The sequence below is a fragment of the Ostrea edulis genome, chromosome 5 (genome assembly GCF_947568905.1).
Source record: "Ostrea edulis chromosome 5, xbOstEdul1.1, whole genome shotgun sequence".
NCBI classification, from domain to species: Eukaryota; Metazoa; Mollusca; class Bivalvia; order Ostreida; family Ostreidae; genus Ostrea; species Ostrea edulis.
This window is the reverse complement of record NC_079168.1, coordinates 87898153-87922872: the sequence shown is the minus strand read 5'-3', so window position 1 is coordinate 87922872 and position 24720 is coordinate 87898153. Positions and strand designations below refer to the sequence as shown.

At 35.8% G+C, this 24720-nt stretch overlaps 2 protein-coding genes across 2 annotated transcripts; one reads left to right on the top strand and one right to left on the bottom strand.

Moving 5' to 3' along the window:
* Nucleotides 1–11259: 11259 nt before the first annotated feature.
* Nucleotides 11260–12579, bottom strand: LOC125649420 (ankyrin-1-like). Its single transcript, XM_048876964.2, has one exon. The coding sequence runs from the start codon at nt 12577–12579 to the stop codon at nt 11260–11262; it is 1320 nt and encodes a 439-aa protein (XP_048732921.1).
* Nucleotides 12580–13662: 1083 nt separating this feature from the next.
* LOC125650942 (AN1-type zinc finger protein 3-like) lies at nt 13663–23980 on the top strand. Its single transcript, XM_048879516.2, has 6 exons — nt 13663–13842; nt 14582–14622; nt 16890–16949; nt 17912–18212; nt 19721–19857; nt 22211–23980. Exons 1-6 carry the CDS (start codon nt 13790–13792, stop codon nt 22360–22362), a joined length of 744 nt encoding a protein of 247 aa, XP_048735473.2. The 5' UTR covers nt 13663–13789; the 3' UTR covers nt 22363–23980.
* The last annotated feature ends 740 nt before the right edge of the window (nt 23981–24720 follow it).

Here is a 24720-nt window from a genome sequence, read left to right as displayed (position 1 = left end):
TTGAATTTTACAGCAATTGTTTGATTGTGCACAGTTGAATTTCTCAGTGCAGTAATTGTTTGATTGTGTACAGTTGAATTTCACAGTACGGTAATTGTTGGATTGTGTACAGTTAAATTTCACAGTTCAGTAATTGTTTGATTGTGTACAGTTGAATTTCACAGTACGGTAATTGTTGGATTGTGTACAGTTGAATTTCACAGTACAGTAATTGTTGAATTGTATACAGTTGAATTTCACAGTTCAGTAATTGTTTGATTGTGTACAGTTGAATTTTACAGTAATTGTTTGATTGTGTACAATTGAATTTCACAGTACGGTAATTGTTGGATTGTGTACAATTGAATTTCACAGTACAATAATTGTTGGATTGTATACAGTTGAATTTCACAGTTCAGTAATTGTTGGATTATGTACAATTGAATTTCACAGTACTGTAATTACTTGATTGTGTACAATTGAATTTCACAGTACAATAATTGTTGGATTGTATACAGTTGAATTTCACAATGCAGTAATTGTTTGAGTGTGTACAGTTGAATTTCACAGTACGGTAATTGTTGGATTGTGTACAGTTGAATTTCACAGTACAGTAATTGTTGAATTGTATACAGTTGAATTTCACAGTTCAGTAATTGTTTGATTTTGTACAGTTGAATTTTACAGTAATTGTTTGATTGTGTACAGTTGAATTTCACAGTACGGTAATTGTTGGATTATGTACAAATGAATTTCACAGTACAATAATTGTTGGATTGTATACAGTTGAATTTCACAGTTCAGTAATTGTTTGATTATGTACAGTTGAATTTCACAGTACTGTAATTACTTGATTGTGTACAATTGAATTTCACAGTACAATAATTGTTGGATTGTACACAATTGAATTTCACAGTTCAGTATTTGTTTGATTGTGTACAATTGAATTTCACAGTAATTGTTTGATTGTGTTCAGTTGATTTTCATAGTACAGTAATTGTTTGATTGTGTACAGTTGAATTTCACATAACAGTAATTATTTGATTATGTACAATTGAATTTCACAGTACAGTAATTGTTGAATTGTATACAGTTGAATTTCACAGTACAGTAATTGTTGGATTGTGTACAATTGAATTTCAGAGTACAGTAACTCTTTGATAGTATACAGACGAATTCTATTTACAATGACCAGTATGTGAGGTTTGGTCAGTTGTAATATGTTTACAGTATTACATTTATAAGTTTTTGCCTTTTAAGCTTATCTGTGATATCTCGTACACGTTACTTAAGGTCGTCCAACTGTGTATTTATAACACTGTTCGGTCACATAAGTAGCCCATACGGAAGGTGAATGGTCAGTTCGCGAGACTTCACGACATCATCCAGAGAAAACATATTGATAAATCATAAAGTAGAGGTCAATAGGTAAAGGTCAATAGGTTTGGGTATATCCATTGGATCATTACTATTTCTTCCGAATGAAATAATCACAGAATTTTGTTTCAAACGCTTCCCTTGGGTATGCTTCATTACAATATAGCTGTCACGTGATACTCTATAATAGATTCCCCTTCTTATAGATGTTGGCCTGTCCTGTTCATACAGAGTATTTTTCAACAGAAGGCATAACCATTACATCATCTTCAGTAATCGCCGCCAATGGATTCCACGTAATGGAGGTTTTAGCCTCCAGGGGGCCCTGAAGATCATCAGCAATAAAATAAGGTTAATTTGATTTTTAAAACTCTCCTCCGCCATATCTGTCTGACTAGGGTATTCACCACATACAAAGGAACCTTCACCGAACCTTAATCAATACCAACGTGACGGAGGGGATCGCCTAAAACAATTCATGGTCTTTTAATTTTCTTTTATGGTAATGTGGTTGAAGTTTCTGTCGGAGAGCTGATAGTCAATGACATTTGTTTCGCCTGCTGGCTAAAAATGTGCTATCATTTTGAAAAATCTATCTAAATTCTATATAACCAATTGGTTTTCAATCAATGTGTGTCTCTGAGTACAGCTAATTGATGGTGTGTATGTTCGTTCTCTGACGTAGACAGATTGTGTTGTCTATCATCTATCATTACATGTATATACACGTTATGACGTCACTGTTCACCATGTGGCGCTTTGATACATTTTATAAATCGCGTACTTTTGGTGTTCGAGTTTTCTAAATGGCTGAAACAGTGATAACGGTTTACGCTGAAGTTTGAATAAGCATTACAAATGAACATCACCAGATTCTATTTGAAATCTAAACATTCACACGATTTAAAACACCCATGACGTGTCTAGCAGGAGGTGAAAATTGTGCTTTGTTTCGTAGCTTGATTACATCGTGTTCACAAATCGAATTTACTTGCTCAGATAAACTAAACAATTTTCCACTCATCAATTCAAAGTTCATCAATCCACGTGTCATTAAAATACTTTGGATTTCTAGCATTCTGAATCCGCTGTGTACGAGGTTGTCCGTAATCCGCTGTGTACGAGGTTGTCCGTAATCCGCTGTGTACGAGGTTGTCCGTAAAGAATTTGACATCATACTCTTGTAAATGCCAGACCGTGATTGGAACCAAAAATGAACAATGAAATATTGAAAAATAGAAAGAACCCGTTACCGTCACATCAAATATCGCGAGGCGGAGCGGTAACACCGGGGACCCGGTCATAAGCTGTCAATTTTCAATATTTTGTCGTCGAGGGGTAACCATATAAATGATGAAGCGTTTCGATGTAATTGTGTCAAATTAGAATTACCACGATATCAATATAAATATTTAGGACTATTTTCAGACAGACTCAAAAGATTGTACATTGTGTATTGTAGATGTTGGTGAACGCGGGACAGAAGAAGCTTATTAAATTGAATTAATTTCTGTGGTATTTTTTTTTATCACGTGTTGGTATTTTAGTTAAGAATGTAAAACATTCATAAAGATATTCGAAATTTAATCATACAAGCAGTTTATTGGTATAAGCTAATGGGAAGGAGGTGCCCACGAATAATTTGATTTTCGAATGGATACGTATACTAGTATTGACATTTGTGACTGGTATACAAGTCAATATATTAGTCCGAGACACAAAAGCAGAAGAAAGGTTAGCGATCACTTATAACGTCTTAGCTGAATCGAGTAATAAGAATAATCTTGTTTTAAAGTCGGACATACAAAGTTTTACAACAACAATAAACTTTAACTATAAATTAACTATTTACCGACTTGCAGAGAAGTGGGCGTTAACGGAGACATTTTGTAGGAGGAAACCCACGTGTCCGAGCGGGCGACCACTTCACCCTCCCACATACAACCACTGCCGATCATGAGATCGAACTCGGGTCGCAGCGCTGAGAAGCGGGTGCGTTAATCGCTAAGCCTCCCGGACTCTCAGTATTTGAAATCTCTAGACCCAAAAACACATCCATACGATAGATCAGGGGAAATATTGGCTTGTTAGATCAGGGGGAATATTGACTTGTCAGATCAGGGGGAATATTGGCTAATATTCAAACAGTCCTATGTAGATAAAAAGATAGATGAATGTGTGGATCTAGAGAGAAGAGAGAACCTTTATCTGCGCCCATAGCACAAGTACATAATGGAGTACAGCAGCAAATTTTTCGGCAATATCTTTATCTCAAAATGTCAAAGCAAGTTATATACTTCAATTAGAATATATGTGAATAATCTTCAAAAAGCAGTACGAGTCAGTACTACAGGATAATCAAAGTAAATATAAAAATTGTGTATACAATGTACATATAATCTATATTTGATATGAGTGATCACGATTAATGATATAGACATAAAATGTATTCAAGTAGGAAATGTGAACAATCTACATAATGCGCTGCAGGACAATTGTTGATCCACTTCAGCTTAAAGTAAATCATACCTAAACATCTACGTTATATATTAAAGAGAAAGGTAAGCTCGCGAACTTGTTAATATGAAGACACATGTACATGGGAACCATTCTCAAAAATCAGCCAGAGTCGATAGTACAGGACATATACCACTTCATTGTACAGCCAGAGTCGATAGTACATGACAAGCACCACTTCATCGTACAGACAGAGTCGATAGTACATGACAAGCACCACTTCATTGTACAGCCAGAGTCGATAGTACATGACAAGCACCACTTCATTGTACAGACAGAGTCGATAGTACATGACAAGCACCACTTCATTGTACAGCCAGAGTCGATAGTACATGACAAGCACCACTTCATCGTACAGACAGAGTCGATAGTACATGACAAGCACCACTTCATTGTACAGCCAGAGTCGATAGTACATGACAAGCACCACTTCATCGTACAGACAGAGTCGATAGTACATGACAAGCACCACTTCATTGTACAGCCAGAGTCGATAGTACATGACAAGCACCACTTCATTGTACAGCCAGAGTCGATAGTACAGGACATATACCACTTCATTGTACAGACAGAGTCGATAGTACAGGACAAGCACCACTTCATTGTACAGACAGAGTCGATAGTACATGACAAGCACCACTTCATTGTACAGCCAGAGTCGATAGTACATGACAAGCACCACTTCATTGTACAGACAGAGTCGATAGTACAGGACAAGCGCCACTTCATCGTACAGCCAGAGTCGATAGTACATGACAAGCACCACTTCATTGTACAGACAGAGTCGATAGTACATGACAAGCACCACTTCATTGTACAGCCAGAGTCGATAGTACAGGACATATACCACTTCATTGTACAGACAGAGTCGATAGTACAGGACAAGCACCACTTCATTGTACAGACAGAGTCGATAGTACATGACAAGCACCACTTCATTGTACAGCCAGAGTCGATAGTACATGACAAGCACCACTTCATTGTACAGACAGAGTCGATAGTACATGACAAGCACCACTTCATTGTACAGACAGAGTCGATAGTACAGGACAAGCGCCACTTCATCGTACAGCCAGAGTCGATAGTACATGACAAGCACCACTTCATTGTACAGACAGAGTCGATAGTACATGACAAGCACCACTTCATTGTACAGACAGAGTCGATAGTACATGACAAGCACCACTTCATTGTACAGACAGAGTCGATAGTACATGACAAGCACCACTTCATTGTACAGACAGAGTCGATAGTACATGACAAGCACCACTTCATTGTACAGCCAGAGTCGATAGTACATGACAAGCACCACTTCATTGTACAGACAGAGTCGATAGTACATGACAAGCACCACTTCATTGTACAGACAGAGTCGATAGTACATGACAAGCACCACTTCATTGTACAGCCAGAGTCGATAGTACAGGACAAGCACCACTTCATCGTACAGCCAGAGTCGATAGTACAGGTCAAGCACCACTTCATCGTACAGCCAGAGTCGATAGTACATGACAAGCACCACTTCATTGTACAGACAGAGTCGATAGTACATGACAAGCACCACTTCATTGTACAGCCAGAGTCGATAGTACATGACAAGCACCACTTCATTGTACAGACAGAGTCGATAGTACATGACAAGCACCACTTCATTGTACAGCCAGAGTCGATAGTCCAGGACAAGCACCACTTCATTGTACAGACAGAGTCGATAGTACAGGACAAGCATACACCAGTAATTGCTGATAACTTTTGAATGGCAAGTGATAGAGCTGTCATATTTCATATCCACATTCCTTAAAGCGTGTGACAAAACCTTTATTTTGGTGTCAAAACTTTTTGATCTTGACCTTGAATTGTTCAGGAGTTTAACCTACTTTTAAGAAAACTGAACCTATCTTATCTCATGAACTATATAAAGTAGTGTTTTCCCAATTTGCATATAAATTACCTATGTTTGAGCCTTAAATTTCATCTACGATATTTAACCTTGTGAACTTGACCTTGGAGTTTGACCCAAATATCAAAACTTTAACCTTACTCATAGCTTTTAGTGCTCTCACACATTCCTTGTAAAGTTTCTGACCTTGTGACCTTAACCTTGGAGTTTGAACTACTTTTTAAGAAAACCTAACCTATCAAATATCTCCTGAACTTTCATAATACAGTATGTTTATATAAATTCTAGATGGTAAAACATGATGATTGACCTTGCTTGTATGTCTGTTTGACGTCCCTTCGAGTATGTTTCACTCATTGAGACATCACCAGCTGTAGGTTTGGACCTATGCTTTATAAGCGCTCAGGGTCGTAGCAGTAAGGGTTTTTTAATGTGCTAATGCCTGTCGCGACACGGAACCTCCGTTTTTATGATCATTTCCAAAAGATACGTGATTATCGCCTCTAAATGCCAAGTGTTTGGCGAAGGACCAGTCGCTACCTATTTTTACGTCTTAGGTTTCACGCGACCATGGCACTAGCGAAGCTCGAACTCACGATCTCCCGGTTACGAAGCGAAAGCTCTACCACTGAGCTACCGTGACCGGTTGTTTGACCTTGTGACCTTGGAGGTTGACCTACTTGTTAAGAAAACCTTCCTATTCAATATCTGATAAATTGACGTATCTACATGAGTGAAGCATTCTTGAATGGGACGCAAAACAATATGTGAATATATGCGAAACGAGTAATTAGGTTGATATCTAAATATGATGTGTGTAACATGCACTGTTTAGTTATACAATACTTAACAAATTTATTTTACAGTGTGCAAAATAAACTCAGGACCAAATTGTAAGCAATTTCTTTACGCTCTGTTTTCTATGAAACACATATTTTGTAGAAAAGTGGCCACAAACAACTTCACGACCATGACATTTCACAATCTATTTTTAGTAACAAAATACGACCGGTAACCCCCAAAATGCGATTTTCTTAATTTACATTCTATATGCTTCAAAATGATATTTGATACAAATGGGAAATTTCTGATATAAAATTTGAATTGTGGATGCTATGAAATGGATTGTTGGTAAATATAACAGGACTCGATGTCAAACCAAGGAAATGCATTGGCCAGTCAAATGTATATATTATCCACATTTATAAGTAGAGATGTGAAGAAAAATCCGGGTTTCTTGTCGATACACCATTATATTAGGCTGATCGAAAACAACCCGAGGTAATGACCACACTTCCAGCATTAGACGTAGATAAGGAATTCATTCCCAATGTATTTTATATAACGAATTCATTTTGTATGAATCAATGCATTTGTAACCTGTACAACGACTGAATGTTCTAAGTACATCAGAATTCCGAAACAGTGGCCGTAAGGAAAATATGTAAGCAGCAGCAATGTGTATGAGAGGAGCCATTGTCACGTCACATATTTTCATCTTCCCAGACATCACTATTCAGGTTTTTGTCTTGCCTTCGAGCTGTTAACCGGGCAATGCTTCTCAGACTCGCTTCACTTCAGGCGACAGTAGCAGAAACTTATTATCATATCCTCATAACCAGTAAATCAGCACATGTTCTCGCATGGGGGTAAGGGTTCTGGTTTCAGAAGAATAAATATTTGTTCTATAGTAACCAGCTAAATGTAAAGTTCTAGCTACATGTAAAGTTCTACATGTAAAGTTCTAGCTACTTGTAAAGTTCTACATGTAAAGTTCTAGCTACATGTAAAGTTCTAGCTACATGTAGAGTTCTAGGTACATGTAGAGTTCTAGCTACATGTAAAGTTCTAGCTACATGTAAAGTTCTAGCTACATGTAAAGTTCTAGCTACACGTAGAGTTCTAGCTACATGTAGAGTTATAGCTACATGTACAGTTCTAGGTACATGTACAGTTCTAGCTACATGTAAAGTTCTAGCTATATGTAAAGTTCTAGCTACATGTAGAGTTATTGCTACATGTAAAGTTCTAGCTACATGTGAAGTTCTAGCTACATGTAAAGTTCTAGCTACATGTAGAGTTATAACTACATGTAGAGTTATAGCTACATGTAAAGTTCTAGGTACATGTAGAGTTCTAGCTATATGTAAAGTTCTAGCTACATGTAAAGTTATTGCTACATGTAAAGTTCTAGGTACATGTAAAGTTCTAGCTACTTGTAAAGTTCTAGCTATATGTAAAGCTCTACATGTAGAGTTCTAGCTACATGTAGAGTTCTAGCTACATGTAGAGTCCTAGCTACATGTAAAGTTCTAGCTACATGTAAAGTTCTAGGTACATGTAGAGTTCTAGCTATATGTAAAGTTCTAGCTACATGTAAAGTTCTAGCTATATGTAAAGCTCTACGTGTAGAGTTCTAGCTACATGTAGAGTTCTAGCTACATGTAGAGTTCTAGGTACATGTAGAGTTCTAGCTACATGTAGAGTTCTAGGTACATGTAGAGTTCTAGCTACATGTAAAGTTCTAGTTACACGTAGAGTTCTAGCTACATGTAAAGTTCTAGCTACACGTAGAGTTCTAGCTACATGTAGAGTTATTGCTACATGTAAAGTTCTAGCTACATGTAGAGTTCTAGCTACATGTAAAGTTCTAGCTACTTGTAAAGTTCTAGCTATATGTAAAACTCTACGTGTAGAGTTCTAGGTACATGTAGAGTTCTAGCTACATGTAAAGTTCTAGGTACATGCAGAGTTCTAGCTACATGTAAAGTTCTAGTTACACGTAGAGTTCTAGCTACATGTAGAGTTATAGCTACATGTACAGTTCTAGGTACATGTACAGTTCTAGCTACATGTAAAGTCCTAGCTACATGTAGAGTTCTAGCTATATGTAAAGTTCTAGCTACATGTAAAGTTCTAGCTACATGTGAAGTTCTAGCTACATGTAAAGTTCTAGCTACATGTAAAGTTCTAGCTATATGTAAAGCTCTACGTGTAGAGTTCTAGCTACATGTAAAGTTCTAGCTACATGTAGAGTTCTAGCTACATGTAAAGTTCTAGTTACACGTAGAGTTCTAGCTACATGTAGAGTTATAGCTACATGTACAGTTCTAGGTACATGTACAGTTCTAGCTACATGTAAAGTCCTAGCTACATGTAGAGTTCTAGCTATATGTAAAGTTCTAGCTACATGTAAAGTTCTAGCTACATGTGAAGTTCTAGCTACATGTAAAGCTCTAGCTACATGTAAAGCTCTACGTGTAGAGTTCTAGCTACATGTAAAGTTCTAGCTACATGTAGAGTTATTGCTACATGTAAAGTTCTAGGTACATGTAGAGTTCTAGCTACATGTAAAGTTCTAGCTACTTGTAAAGTTCTAGCTATATGTAAAGGTCTACGTGTAAAGTTCTAGCTACATGTAGAGTTCTAGCTACATGTAGAGTTATAGCTACATGTAAAGTTCTAGCTACATGTAGAGTCCTAGCTACATGTAAAGTTCTAGCTACATGTAAAGTTCTAGGTACATGTAGAGTTCTAGCTACATGTAAAGTCCTAGCTACATGTAAAGTTCTAGCTACATGTAAAGTCCTAGCTACATGTAAAGTCCTAGCTACATGTTAAGTTCTAGCTACATGTAAAATTCTAACTATATATAAAGTTCTAGCTATTTTATAAAAGAGAAGCATTGGATACAAGTAGCCAGCTACTTAAAGTGAGAAAAGTTAACTACTAGTAGCCAATACTTAAAGTGAGAAAAGTTAGCTACTAGTAGTCAGTACTTTTAAAGTTAGAAAAGTTAGCTACAAGTAGTCAGCTACTTAAAGTAAGAAAAGTCAGCTACTAGTAGCCAGCTACTTAAAGTAAGAAATGTTAGCTACAAGTAGCCAGCTACTTACATGGAGTAAAGGCGGGTATTTACTAGACACAAATATTCAATTCAGGGTAAAATCAATAAAGAGGGGGTGAGTTTTGAATCTGAAAATGAGCTTGTTCATTGTTATGGAGAAAGCCATTAACTTATCCATCTACTTATAGTTTTTAAGAAATAATTGATACTTACCTTAACGAAATAAAAAAACTCAGGGTTGTGTACAGGAAGAGGAGTGATTTTGAAATCTCAATATACCGTCACTTTTCAAAAGTGATTTTTGATAACTCAAATGCTATCAATTTTCAGATATCACGCTTTTAAAGAAAATCAGCTACTTATACATTTTGAGGGAAAAGACCTGCAACTTTCAAGCTTCCTTTGAAAATTTTCCGTAGCTAGGTATTTGCATTATACACATATTTTAACTTAGATCTTTATACATAATTGTTTCGGAGCGTATTCAGAGTTGTACTCAAAACAAACATGGCCGAGTTTGAGTACGAGTACGGTAAAAGTTTTATAACCTTCAGGCCTGATCATGTTTTGTATCGATCATAAAATATTCTCAATGATCAAGAAAACAAAAATATATTGAAAGAAAATATACTCCCATTAGGTGCCATAAATTGAAATCGTTTTTCTTATAACTCAAAATGAAAACCATTTTATTGAACGCCCCCATCTCTGTCATAACAGATCATGTCATAATGTGTAAATCTTTCTGAGTGTTAGAAAACCCGATAGTCCACATTGGGAAGCGAACACACTAAGATCGTTTTTCACATATCTACCCTGTGATCTGTGATCTAGTGGATATCAACTTTCCAACTTCATGCACCAAATGAACGCGGGATACGCACATAATTCAACTGTACACAAAACCATTCCATCACAAATACAGATGTAAGAAACACAAGCACATCTATCAATGAAAGGTACACGGCCCTCCATCTCACATGAAACATAAAAATCCCCTGAATGATGATATACATGGTGGAAAATTCATCGTCAACATTTACACATCAAATCCAAATGAAGACCGCCCGTCATCTACGACACAGATTCGGATGGCTGACGTATTCATGAATAATCACACGACTTCAAAGTAAAACGTTCTAAAATGAGTTTCTTTCTTCACTCATTTAAAAATGATCGTTTATGAATTAAACATTGTGAGAGTCAATATTCATTTTTATATACATTTCCCAACGAACTATTTGTAGCTGCGTAATGTTAACCTTACAGATGTAGTTTGGGTTGAGGCAAACAAAACAGAATTATGGAAATGTCTGTTAGGATAAAATATGTGATAAAAAGAATCTCCCATGGTTTGTGGCTGGATATGACAATTATCCAACTCGTTGTGTGTTTTCTATCACCTCGCCAAAGCTCGGGGATAGAAAACACAAAACTCGTTGGATAATAGTCGTATCCAGCCATAAACCATGGGAGATCATATATATATATATATATATATATATATATATATATATATATATATATATTTAATTACGGGTTATGTTCATGACGAGGAGTGATTTTGATATATCAATATGCCATCATTCTTCAGATACATATATTTCATACATCTGATTATGCCAGCTGTAACGAATCTCTATGTGTGACTAAATATAATATGCGACCACTTGTTCCGAAGGCAATGCTTATACGTCAGAATGTCCATAATGAGTCCTCTTGGACAGTCCAGTTTGAGAACGTCCGCGATAGACACCATTTTGCTGTCCCGGTATATGTTAGCGGCACAGGACAAGTCGCATGGTTTGGCCAGGAGGTTGTACATTTTCTGTAAACATATTCCGTACAAACGGGGTGGATTGCGGCTCATCTCGAGCAACTTCCGTCTCACGTGACGAGGGGAGTCTTCCATCAATTTGATTGGATAATTCCCTTCAGCATCCTTTAGCCATAGTTGTGATGTTTCCGTGAGTAGGGACACGAATCCTAGGTAAACGCACGCAATACTGTGTAGCTTCAGCAAAAGATACAACGGAGATTGGCCGTAGATATCCCTTATGGAACAGTCGGTGCCTTTAGATATCAGGAGATGAACTTTTTCACCGTTACCGCGCACGGCGCAATGATGGAGTGGCGTCTCTCCGCATTGTGTTATTTCGTTTACGACTTTCGTCAAACTTGGGAATTTTCTAAACAATAATGCCATTTGTGATGCTGTTGTTCTCTCCGAGCTGGCCAAGATATGTACTATATTACGACCAGCATTATTTCGTTTCTTTACATTGGCCCCAAGACGCAGAAGTTCATTTAGGCTATCCAGATTCCCGTGAATGGCAGCTAACATCGCCGGTGTGTTCCTGTCCTGATCAAGCGGATCAATGGAAGCCTTCCACTTTCGCAAATGACCGATGGGGTTGACTAAATTTCTTTGAGCACACAAATGTAACAGGGTCCTCGCCTTTATGACGCTCGGTTGATCAGGGTCATTTGAATATTGCAGCAGTAGATCCAGAAGGCTGGTGGCAATTGACAGATGTCGTCTGCGGTTCCTTACGAAGGTTCTCTGTATCTCGTCTGCTTCCTCGTCGTCTGATGACACTCTACTGACTAACAAGTCCGGTACCATCCAATACATCAGCAGGACCCAGGTTGGGGTCCGGTGGTCCTGTTCATCCTTGTAGAGCGGGTCGGCGCCATACTCTAATAGCAGCTGTGTGATCTTAAGGCGTTTGTACATACAAGCGAGATGGAGAATGGGCATTCTAACAGATGGGATTTGTCCATCATTGTTCAGGGGGGTGTTCTGGGTGTGAATTGTGTTCAGATTGATGTGCTCACCGCAGTTTAGTATTTTTTCCACCTCTTCTATGTCGTCACTAAGAATCAAACGATAAAAATCGTCAAATGTCACTTCACACAATTGAACGAAATTGTCGTCATTTTTACTTTCTTTGTCCATGTTGGTGGCTTTATATCTTTTTTTAAAAAAAGAAATGTTTATTTCTTATTGTGACGTCAATAGTTGGAAAGTTCAGTGACGGTCACGTGAAGTAATATCTGCGGGATCGGGAAAGGTAAAAACGTCAATAAAAATACACAAAAAAGATAGTCGGAATTCCTCAAAGGTTGTTTTTCTTCACACACACACACACACACACACACACACACACACTGTATTTATAGGAGAAAGTAGTGGAACTTGTTAAAACATTGATAAGTCCATGGTTCGTAGACCATCTCACGCACCAAGTGATACGTGTAGGTTTATTAATTTTTTTTTATTTGGGACTTTTATGAAAGTTTCTACAGGATTTTTTTTAAATGTCCCAGTAGTCGGAATATTTTTAAGATTTATATATACATGTACAGTACCTGGCCATCAGTTTCATTTTTTCACTATATATTTTATCGAAAAAACAATTTTTATAAAAATTTATTGTGAGGTCAATTTAGTCCCAATTTTTATATTTTTTTCACTTATTAGGCAACATTGTTAAAATTTTCTTTTCCTATAATGCTAAGCAAATTGTGATACCATGATCATTCAGAATAGTTTTTGAAATCATTAAGTAAAAATTTTCAACCTCTTGAGAAAAATACTGTAATTTCTTAACTTTGTGCCGTAAAATTTCAACATTTTGCATTTGACGCGTGATTTCACCGCAACACCAGAGACCTATATACTAAGTATATAGGTCCCTGGCAACACCTACCAATAAAATTATTTCAAAGTTATGTGAAGAAATTACAAACAATTTTGTATTTTTAAAAAAAATTATATCTATAAAAATGAGCAACAATGCTGCAATATGTTTTTTCTAAAAAAGCATTTTTTTAATAAAAGATATAAGGCCTAGTGAAAAAATAGAATGACGTGACTCACTTATGGCCAGATACTGTATCTTAATAGAATTTTATCTCCACAACATGTAAGTTATGATATTCTATTTGCTTTATTTCTATAAAATTCCTATATTCTAGCCTTTATATGCGAGGCTTTGACCTAGTCAGGACACGGTCTAAGGGAAGTAACTCTTTTTTTAAGATGAACCTTGAACCGGAAATATTTTACAGCCTCGAATTGACGACAACCAGCTGTCGATTGTCATTCTGTCACTAGGAGAATTTTCCCTGGAAAGGAGTATTTTCTCATGTTACTCGTGTAGGTGATGGAGAAATCGAAGAGTAACGATCAACCCCGCTGCCCGTGTGGATTTTGGGGGTAAGTACGTCACAGGAAGGTCTGAATCACCACCGTGACGAAAGCTGGTGTACAGGCTCGGGTCGCTAGGATTTTCTTGGTGTGGGTTGGGACTTGTTTGGTCAACGCTTCGTCCTAAGGTAAAATTGTATGTATTAGTGAAAAGAAGTCATAGTACAAGTAAATGATCTGAAATACTATTAGAGTATTGGTAAAAATGTTCAAACATCCGGGCTCGCACCTTATCAATCATGTTCATCTATGATCAATCCCACGGCGATCTGGGGCTGGGTAGGTTTGCTCTGTTGCAGAGTGATTACGTGTAACGGCGGGTCGCTACACGCGAACTCTTGCTGGCGGCGAGTTCGAGGAAACATCTGAAATTGTAATATTTGAGTCTATACGTACAATCCCATGATATATATATAGACAAATACCGTTTATTTAAATCGCGTGTCGCAGACCAGAGTTTAATTTCCTTGATTATGCAATCATTGTTTACATTTTGGTATATCAGTTCAGCTTGTACTTTTCATTAATGGAAATTGCTCTTTCTTTTAAAGAAACATGAATTCTTTTTATTATGTGTATTTTCCTGTACTATGCGTTCTCATACGTCCTTGTTTTGGACATTTGATCAGTGTTGAGGAAAGTATTGGACACTTGTGTTGAAGTATTTGACGTATTCTCATTGTATAAAATGAATATGGTATATTTTCGTGGTTTTCTCACTCATTGGAGGCTTCCGTCTAAATTTCAGATCTTCCAGTACACTAGGACTTTGTTCACAATGTTATAAATGTAAGTATTATTACTTTAGTATCTAATGATTAGCAAAATAGGAATTAGCCCGGTCTCACTGTATTGTGCTAGTTAAACATTTTCTATGAAAACATTTTAAAATGCCAACATTTTGAATTTGTAATTTTAAAAAAGTACATCTTTTCCTTAACCGACACAGTAAAAACAATTTAAATTTTTCTCTCTCTTAAGTTGTGAATAATACGGTGTGCTACTTGAAATTGAAAAGTTCCATTGTATCGTGCTACGTCATCAAATCGATCTATAGAGCTCAAAAAGTGACATAATTCAATATTTGTTAAAATTTTACAAGACACTTGGTTTTATTCTTACATCTGACCCGTTGTAAAGAAAACAAATGTACATAGTACATGGAAAATTTAACCTGTATGATTGATGCATTGTTTAATTTTTATGCTGTGAGTGAATAATAATAAATGAATGATTTTTTGGCACCAAAATATTGTTTTCCTACATTTGTTTACATTCAGACGCTGAAAATTGCTTGATTTGAATAAAAAGAATGATCATAAATATGTTTGAAATATCTTAATTGTACCTAAATGATTTATCTTATATGACTTTGCAGTAGAAATAAAGCCAAGTCAAATTTTCATGAAAATATCTATTTCATTTTTATCTTTCTGGCTTTCCATATAATTTTTAGCATTGGCGCTAATCACATATTCTAGACAATGAAAATAACCATACAATATTTTGAAAACGATTCAGCAGTGTGCGAAATTAACCATGGACCGATAGACAATGTTTATAGAAAATCGAATCGGTCTATAACGATCAAAATAGCTATAGACCAACTTGTCTATAGGAATTCTGAGTAAAAAAACTGGTTCCCTTTCGCTTATTAAACATATATGAGAAGTGGGACCAGTTTATATGTAGTATGCTGATGTTTCTGTTCACCCCTTAGCTGTAATAAAATGTTCTACAATGTAATTACAAATCATTGGGGGTCAATTTGATATTTACTTCAATGTACGCCATTTTCGTGCAAATTCGGAATGTCTTTTTTCAAAGGTTTTAAAGATATGGGGAAAGTGCACACACTTGAATCAAACGGAAAGCGGTCAGTACAAGTTCCAGCAAGGCTAAAGTCGCAGAAAATCATGAGAAAACGAAACGTAGTAAATGTGACTTATGTGAAGAATCAGGCAGTGAAACTGAGCTGGAACAAAATGTAAAAGAAAACGAAATTCTAATTGAAAAGCTTGACGTGCATGAAATTGAAAAAGAATATAATTAAACTATGAACAAATTACCAAACCGAATTTGTGTCTATTATTTATTTTTAAATAACAATCAATATTGCATGATAAATTTCGGTCGATAGGAATTTATTGTGGTCTACAGGAAATAAAATGACTATGGACCGAAAGTCTATAGGACTTTAAAGTTAGTTTCGCACACTGATTCAGAAGGGTTGGACTTCGAATTAACAAAATAATGTACCGGTATCATCTATTTTTAGAAAAATTCAAATTCTGCATTATTTGTCCACTTATTTTGCTGAAACTTACCAATAACATATATACTTTAATTCAAAATATATTGCCTCAGACTAAACAACGTGATTTTATGTTTTGATTCCAAAATTAACCCGCCGCTAAGGAAGCATTGCACATCGTAAACGACGAAAATAAAAATAACACGATACAGTGGGACGCACGATACAGTGAGAATCAAGTGATGCATATCACACCTTTTCAGTGGATGCTAATTTGTAGTTTTTACAGCATTTGTGCAACGTACAATATTTTGAAATTGAAAACTTTCAAATTTACTTCATTTAATCCAAAAATGCAGCTGTAGTAGAAAGGATTTTTAAGCAATCTGGAATTTTTTTTAAATGCCTTCTGGACTCGAACCCATGATCTACAGTTCAGTAATTGACATGCAAACCTACTAAACTACTCAACTAGGCTATGAAATTCGAAATGAATTAGACAAATATTGCTGATAATTCATATTTTCATCCATGTTTTAAAAGGAAGTAAACCATTATGACAATGTAAAGTACCTCCTTAGAGTAAGACTTAAAAATTCTCATCTGGTAATTATTGTACAAGATCTGCATTGTGTTCAGACCTCGGACATTATTCGATCTTTCCTTTCTTAATTTTTTCTTTAATTTTGCATATATTTAGAAACTGCTGTGTGTGTTCTATATGTTGAATGTTCCTCACCCATATGTACAGATTCCGTCAGAAATTTATTAAAAGACTGAATGTTTTTGTTTGCTGTTTCAGCACACATAGAGAAAACCAATGATGCCCTACAAAGCACACCAGATCACCTAATTTCTCCAGGTTTGTAATCCAGGAAAAGAGTCACTCACAACATTTCTACATTCTAAAAAAAAAGCATACTATTGAAGTTGTGTAAGTTGAGTAATAGAGCAATATACATGCCCTTGAAAATAAACAAGACACATTTGGGTTTGTCTATTTAAGTTAGCTCACTACACTAAAGCTTATACTCTTTATGACACTATGTCACAAGATGGCGATTTACCCGGTAAATGTTTTGTGAAATTATTTGTATCGATCGATTTGTGTGTCTATCATTGTAGCTCAGTGGTTAAAGCATTGGACTGCATGGTGAACCGCAGATCTCGAGTTCAAATCTGCCAGAGTCTTTTGTTGATATGTGTTGAAATAATTTGTTTGAAAATCATGTTTTTATCCAAATATGCATATTTTCTGCCTTTTTGGCATATTTACAAGTTTATTATATATCATATCTTTTATGATTAAATCTATTCATACTGATTTGAGAAATTATTTCAGGGTGTAGTGAGCCACCTTAAACAAAGATCTTGTATAATGTATATTTAAAACTACATCATATGTGGTGCTTGTATCTCATCCTGTTGAAAAATTCTTGCATGAGGTGTTGGTCCACATGAAATCTTCACAAAAATTGTCCATGGTGCAAATGGATGATACATATCTGTGAATAAACAAAAAATATGGCATTCTTTTCTTCATGTTCTTTGTACTGTTAACTGGAACCTCAGTCGGATTAAAATCAAACCTCTCACTTCGCTCAATATAGGGACAGTCGCTACGACTATCCGTATATAGAGCAAAGTGAGAGGTTTGATTTTAATCAGACTTCTGAAACCTTTGTAATTTTTTTTAACAACTTGAGAAATGCTCCAAAGGGATTATTTAACATATCTATATATTTTGGTAATGAATTGAAGATGACCCTTGAAGGTTGTAGACAAAGTGTGTAGTAATTTAATACAGAAGGTTTTCTTGTTTAGAAACTGCAAGACAAATGAAACAAAGTGGACACAGTCATATGGAGGGTGCAAAACAAAACAGCCATAGCATCAGTTTGGAGGGAGGTAAAAACAGCAGCAGCAGCACTCTTAGTGACGGCCAATCACAGCCAAGTTCTTCCAAACAATTAACTTGTGAGAGTGTTAAAGACTCTAGTGTTTCTAATGAAGCAAAGGATTCTGAACAAAGTCCTGAAAACCCTGCCCCTAAAACAGAATCAACCCCATCCTCGTCTTCCTGTTCACCTGCTCCAGAACCCCCCGAGAAAAAAGGAGTCAAACGGTAGGTTTCCAGTAACACAACGCATATATAACCATTAAATATTGATGATACACAAAGTCTTCCTTTTTTGCAGTATTGTTGATTCACTTAAATTCAAAACATTTATGTTAAAAAAAATTATTTAATTTAATTTTTTTTTTTCATTTTGAATTAAAGTGTTGATATTGTTTGTGCATAATGTCATATGTATGAAGAAAAGATTTAAGTTGTAAATATATGAAGATTGTTTTGAGGGATTTTTTAGGGTCTGTAGAGGGCCGAAATTGGCCCCATCCTAATGATGAAAAGCAGATGTTTTCCCCAAAATGATTGACACCTAAAATTCCCAAAGGATGATGAAAAACAAAAAAAATCTGATCAAATGTTTTTTGTTTGATTTTTATTAAAAACTCGCCACTCTGGATACCTCGGGGATTTACCTATGTTCATAGCTTTATTGCATTTAAGCTTGGGATCTGTATCCTATGATTCTTCAATTTAACAAAAATGTCGCATTGAAGTAACTTTAAAAAACTATTGTCTTAAAGTTTGATTAAAGGATAATGAAAACAAGAAGCTTTTTTCGGCTCAGATGAGATTTTCTGATCAAAATTTGTCTGTTGCCGTCATCGGCATAAACTTTTCACTTTTTCATCTTCTTCTCCAGAACCACTGGGCCAATTTCAACCAAACTTGTCACAAAACATCCTCGGGTGAAGGGCTTTCAAGTTTGTTCAAATGAAGGTCCATGCCCATTCAAAGGGAAGATAATCACAAAAATAGGGTGGAGTCATTTAAAAATCTTCTCAAGAACCACAGGGCCAGAGGAGCTGAAAGCTTCCTGGCATAGTGCAGATTCAAGTTTGTTAAAATCATGACCCCAGGGGATATGATGGAGCCACAACAAGGGATCAAAGTTTTACATACAAATATATAGGGAAAATCTTTTAATATGGGCCAAGGTGATTCAAGTGAGTGATATGGCCCATGGGCCTCTTGGTTTTTTTTAAATTTCAAAACTAAAGATAGATCTTCAAGTGAGGAACCGGTGTTCCCTGACCACTTTAATGAATGAAATCAACAAGCGACAGGGTTCAAATATATTGAACACGGTCATGACAGTGACTAAAGTCTTTTAATGGAAACACCAAGGGTTTTTCTTCCATGTCAGATAACGATAAAGAAAACAAAAGCATTCAAAATGTTTGATTTAAATTCTGATGATTCAGTCCCCACTTACATGTTTAAAATTTCATTTGATAATATATCTTACTCAGACTATGCCTGGGTTATGGCTTAGCTGTAACTCACATTTCCATTTTTCTTTACCACCAAAAACAGGAAGTTACAGTTTGCTTACATGGACGAATAAAATCAATTTGTTTTGCGTAAAAGTATTTTCCCTATTTCAACTAAACATCACTGGTTTTCCCAATATGAATGACCCTGGCTCTTGAAATGAAAGGTTAAAAAATCCCTGCTTGTGTTTTTGACATAATGTGTATAATTATTCCTACCTGACTTTCCAGTGATATATCACAAGTTGACGTAGAATCGGAGACACCCGAGTCATCACCAGAAAAGGGACAGAAAAACAGGAAGCGATGTTATCAGTGTAAATGTAAACTAGAGCTGGCCCAGCGGCAGATTGGCAGGTGTAAATGTGGTCAGTACAGCTATACAAATATATATATGTACTAGGTCATCTTATTGAAATAACAAATATACATGTACTATGTCATCTTAGTGAAATAACAAATATATATATATATATGTACTAGGTCATCTTAGTGAAATAACAAATATATAAATACATGTACTAGGTCATCTTAGTGAAATAACAAAGATATATATACATGTACTAGGTCATCTTAGTGAAATAACAAATATATAAATACATGTACTAGGTCATCTTAGTGAAATAACAAATATATATATGTAAGACTCCAAAGTGTGATGGGACTCCAAAGTGCGATGGTCACGCCAAACCCCGATGGTCTGCGCCAAACCCCGATGGTATGACACGCCAAAGTGCGATGGTCCACACTCGTGCGCCAAAATACGATGGTCTGACACGCCAAAGTGCGATGGTGTGACACGCCGAAATCCATTAGTTTGTAAACGACACGGTGTTTTGGTACACACTGTACCAACCGTGTGTTGTTTCACTTAAATATCAGTGCAAAATCCATGTACAAAAAATAAGAAGTTCAATTTATATCATTACCATCTAATTGTCGTGTAATTAAACACAAAATTTTCCAACTCGAAATCATATAGAATGTTTTGCCTCATAGCATATCCCCAGGATTTTATTACGTGTACGTCACAAGTAATGAATAACCATGCATTAAAGACTGTATTGGCGAAGTAGATAGTTCGACAGCAAATGTACTTTGCCGTTCTCACTATCCTCAACCTTGTATACCTTGCCGTTGCTGTCGTCCGTGTTGCATTTCTTCGGTTTTATTTTGAAAGACGTTAAGAATGACGTCACAATGACGTGACGTCACAAACGTTACTGAACTCTGCACCATCGGACTTTGGCGTGGCCATCGCACTTTGGCGTCCGTAACATTAACAAACCATCGCACTTTGGCGCAGACCATCGGGGTTTGGCATGACCATCGCACTTTGGAGCGACCATCGCACTTTAGAGTCTTACAAATATACATGTACTAGGTCATCTTAGTGAAATAACAAATATATATATACATGTACTAGGTCATCTTAGTGAAATAACAAATATATATATATATATATGTACTAGGTCATTTTAGTGAAATAGTTTTATTAAAAGTAGTGCATAAGAAAGTAGGATTCATATTTAGTGTATTCACCTCAGGTTCATTGTACTGTATACCAGAAAAGGACAAATTGCACATTGGGATATATCTGGGCCTCATGAATTTTCAAAAATAATCATATTTTATATGCTCTGGAAGAATAAATCTATGATATAGATATATAAAATATGTCGAATCCTGTACTCAGTGTGTTGTAGAAGAAAGCTGCATTAAAAATAACCATTTAATGAAAAAATACTGCCTATAGGTGCAAAATGTCATGTTTATGATGCAATCAATCATTTACTTAAATTGAGAAAAGAAATGTATTGCATCAGGATTCTTGCATCAAATACATTTAATTTTGAAACAAAAGCATGGATGTAAATTTTAGTAGGCGATGAAGTCCTTACCATAGCCATTTAAGATACATTTATTCATCAAAAATGTAGATACAGTACAAATAATTTAGATTCTAAGATCAAGAGTTGTTAATTCATTTTAAGTTCTGTGAAATATATGTCAAAATACAAGACTCTCCCTAAAGAACTAAGAACTTCATAAAAATACATGCCATCTTCTTTCACAAATGAATTAGTTTGAAGAAATGCTTTATATGTCTAAAGTAATAACAGAATGAAATCTCTACCTTAATTAAAAGTAGGCACAGCCAGTGATTTTTTCGATGTGGAAATTAATGACTCTGTATATAGTGAACCAGATCTTTTCACCCTGCATTGCTTTCGCCCCCAATGCATTTAATAAGGATTACATCCTGTATTAGATTAGCCCAAAACCATTCAGAGTAAATCTCCCAGTTCTTAATTAGCTTATTCAGACTGAGGGCAAAAATCTAATTGGCCTGTGGGTTTAGGTGGATTTCTCCCCCTCCCCTTCTGGTGTACAGTATTTCTTCATGTTCATTGTATTTGTTGATAATGTAGCTGATGTAACATAACAGAATGACTTTGAAACTGATGTGTGTTGTATTTCATCTCTTCATGCTCATGTTTTGAGAAACTTAAATCTCCAAACTTTTTCTTACTAGAAACTGAGTAAACTATTTTTATCATGTTCATTCTTCAATACTGAAATAGAATTATGCATCCACTATCGAATTTGGGGGAACAAGATTACAGTAATTCTGTGTTTCCTTGTCTCGAAGTTTTAACTATGACAATGTCTAGCATTATGTTATACAGAATCATTTCACTCTGGTGTCCCTCATTACAGATTATGTTTTCTGCTCTCTGCATCGACTGCCAGAACTTCACAACTGTGACTTCGATCACAAGGAGGACGGTCGGCGAGAAGCCAGAGAAAAAATGGTGAAACCTACGAGACACTTAGGGACCTCATTCCAGCGTCTTGACCCCGATTCCTGAGCTCAAAGGCCCCACCCACTTCCGGCAGTTACCAATGAGTTTTGTTTATGTTTGAATTTGAATCCATGGGCTGCCATAACAACAGGACAGTCTTAGGCTTTGATTTTAAACAAATATGCAAACAGATTTGATAGAACTTTCATAAAGCTAAAGAAAGTTATTAAGGTAATGTATGGCCAGTTTTCTGCGGGGGATGTGTTTGTTGCTATGTAGACTTCATTGCAAATTCAGCAATAATGGAACGGTTGATGAGAGAAACTGCTCTCTGTATGGAGAAATTATTTACACATTTTTTATACATAGTGCTGCCAATGTTATTTCAGTCTTGTCTTTTACACATGTTAAATGAATTACACCAAAGTATAGAATGACTTCACACTTTTAAACCATGCTGATTTTTCTGTTTTACTGCATTATTCAGTTTTAATATCCTCTAGTGAAAACTCCTTAGAAATATCGTTGCAGTGTGTCTGAAATGAAACCCAGACTCTGATGATGACATTATTCTGTGTGGTGATTGCTCAACATGTGAGTTATTGTGATACAGATTATCTGATGTTATGATAATGTCATCATACAGTAACACTCGTATATGGTGCACCTCATTATAGTGACTATCTGCCAGTAACATAGTTACCTAAGCCTCCACTCATTGCTACACACTCAATAAATACAGCGAGATTAGGAAATAGCACTGATTGATTAATACACTCGCACACACTCTCCTTTTTGTGTAATAATAGATTATGATAATTTTTGTAAATATGTGACTTTCCAGTCAATTTGTTTCAGGTATCTCCCTCCAGGTTCACTATAGCTATTGTTTGCAGTATTTTAAAATCCATTTATTTCATTAACTATATGTGAGGTCTCATTAATTTTTCTCATGAATTGTAATAGCATGTCTGAAATGTAAATGTTCTAAAAGTTCAACAATATCATAATGTAGTTTTATATTGCAACTGTTCTGTGTATGTATGCCAGGGCTAAAAGCTGAAACACAGCTAAAGCCATGTTAAATAAAGGTCAAATAAAAATCTGGACAAAACAAAGCCAGTGATAATACTTAGTGTCCTACTTCATGATTCTGCATTTGTTTTCTGTGAGCAGACAAAGTTGGTATGAAATATCAGCTGAAGTTTCTTATAAATCATTTTGTGTACAAGTAGATTTTGTTTATTTCTACATATCATATTGTGCACATACACCCATGCATTTCTTAAGCAGTCATAATTTCATTTACAGGTTATATTATTATCTTGAATAATTTCAAAGCAATATACCTTGTCAATCTTTGAAAGTTTTATTTACCTCTGTAGAATTTTCTCAGAAAGAGATATTTATCCTTTAGAGAACCACCCCTTTGTTGGAAGTCTGAATCAAAAAATGATAGAATATAACTTCATTGATTTTATTACGTAGCACTGCACCAAATTCGGTGATGCTCCTAGCTTCATTTTTGGGACTTGTTCTATTTCAGACTTCCAGGAGGGGTAGATAACTGAGTAATGTTGTACATCAGGAGTTGTCTGTGAGCTAGTGATTTAAATGTGTGCATGCGTGATTTCAGACTTTGAATACATGATATGTCATTAATAAAGATAAACTTTATACAATAGATAGTTTTGGGATTATGTATTCTTTGTCTCTGCAGTCCTTAATGTTATAAACATGATTGATTTAAATCACCACACAACAATTTATAGTATCCGTCCAACATAAACCACACTGTATGTCATCAGCAATCACTAATGTCCTAGTATGATTTAATCAGAGAGTATTAAAAATTGATAATACATGTACTCCGATAGAATCTGTGTCAGAAATAATGACAATATAGGAGGAATTTGTTGAAGAATAAATACTGAGGTTGAGTGTTGAAAAATAAACAAAGAGACTCGTGGACCACAATACTCACCTGAATTACCTTAGCCCTGTCATTCTTCATCAAATATGAATCCCCAATACATGTACTTGGAAGTGCTTGATAATTGAAATGACTAATCCTTGATAAGAAAATTTTCAACCAATGTCAAATCTTGATCCTCTATTGAGGTGCCATCTTAACAACACCCTATTCCCCACCCCTGCTTGCATATTAATATGACTAATCATGAACATGCTGGTCATGAAATGAAAATTTTAGGGGGAATATATAGTCACTGCCGTGTCAATCCCTCCATCTGACTGAGTTGCCTTCATCAGAAATTGATCACAAGGGCTTGCTTGCAGGTGGGGCAAAAATTGACCAATTTTCCCAAATCTTCACCTGTAGAACCACACATGTGTAAGAAAAAAGCAGATAGTCCTTCACTGAGATTATAAATCTTATGATCCCAGGGGTAGGGGTTTCGGCAT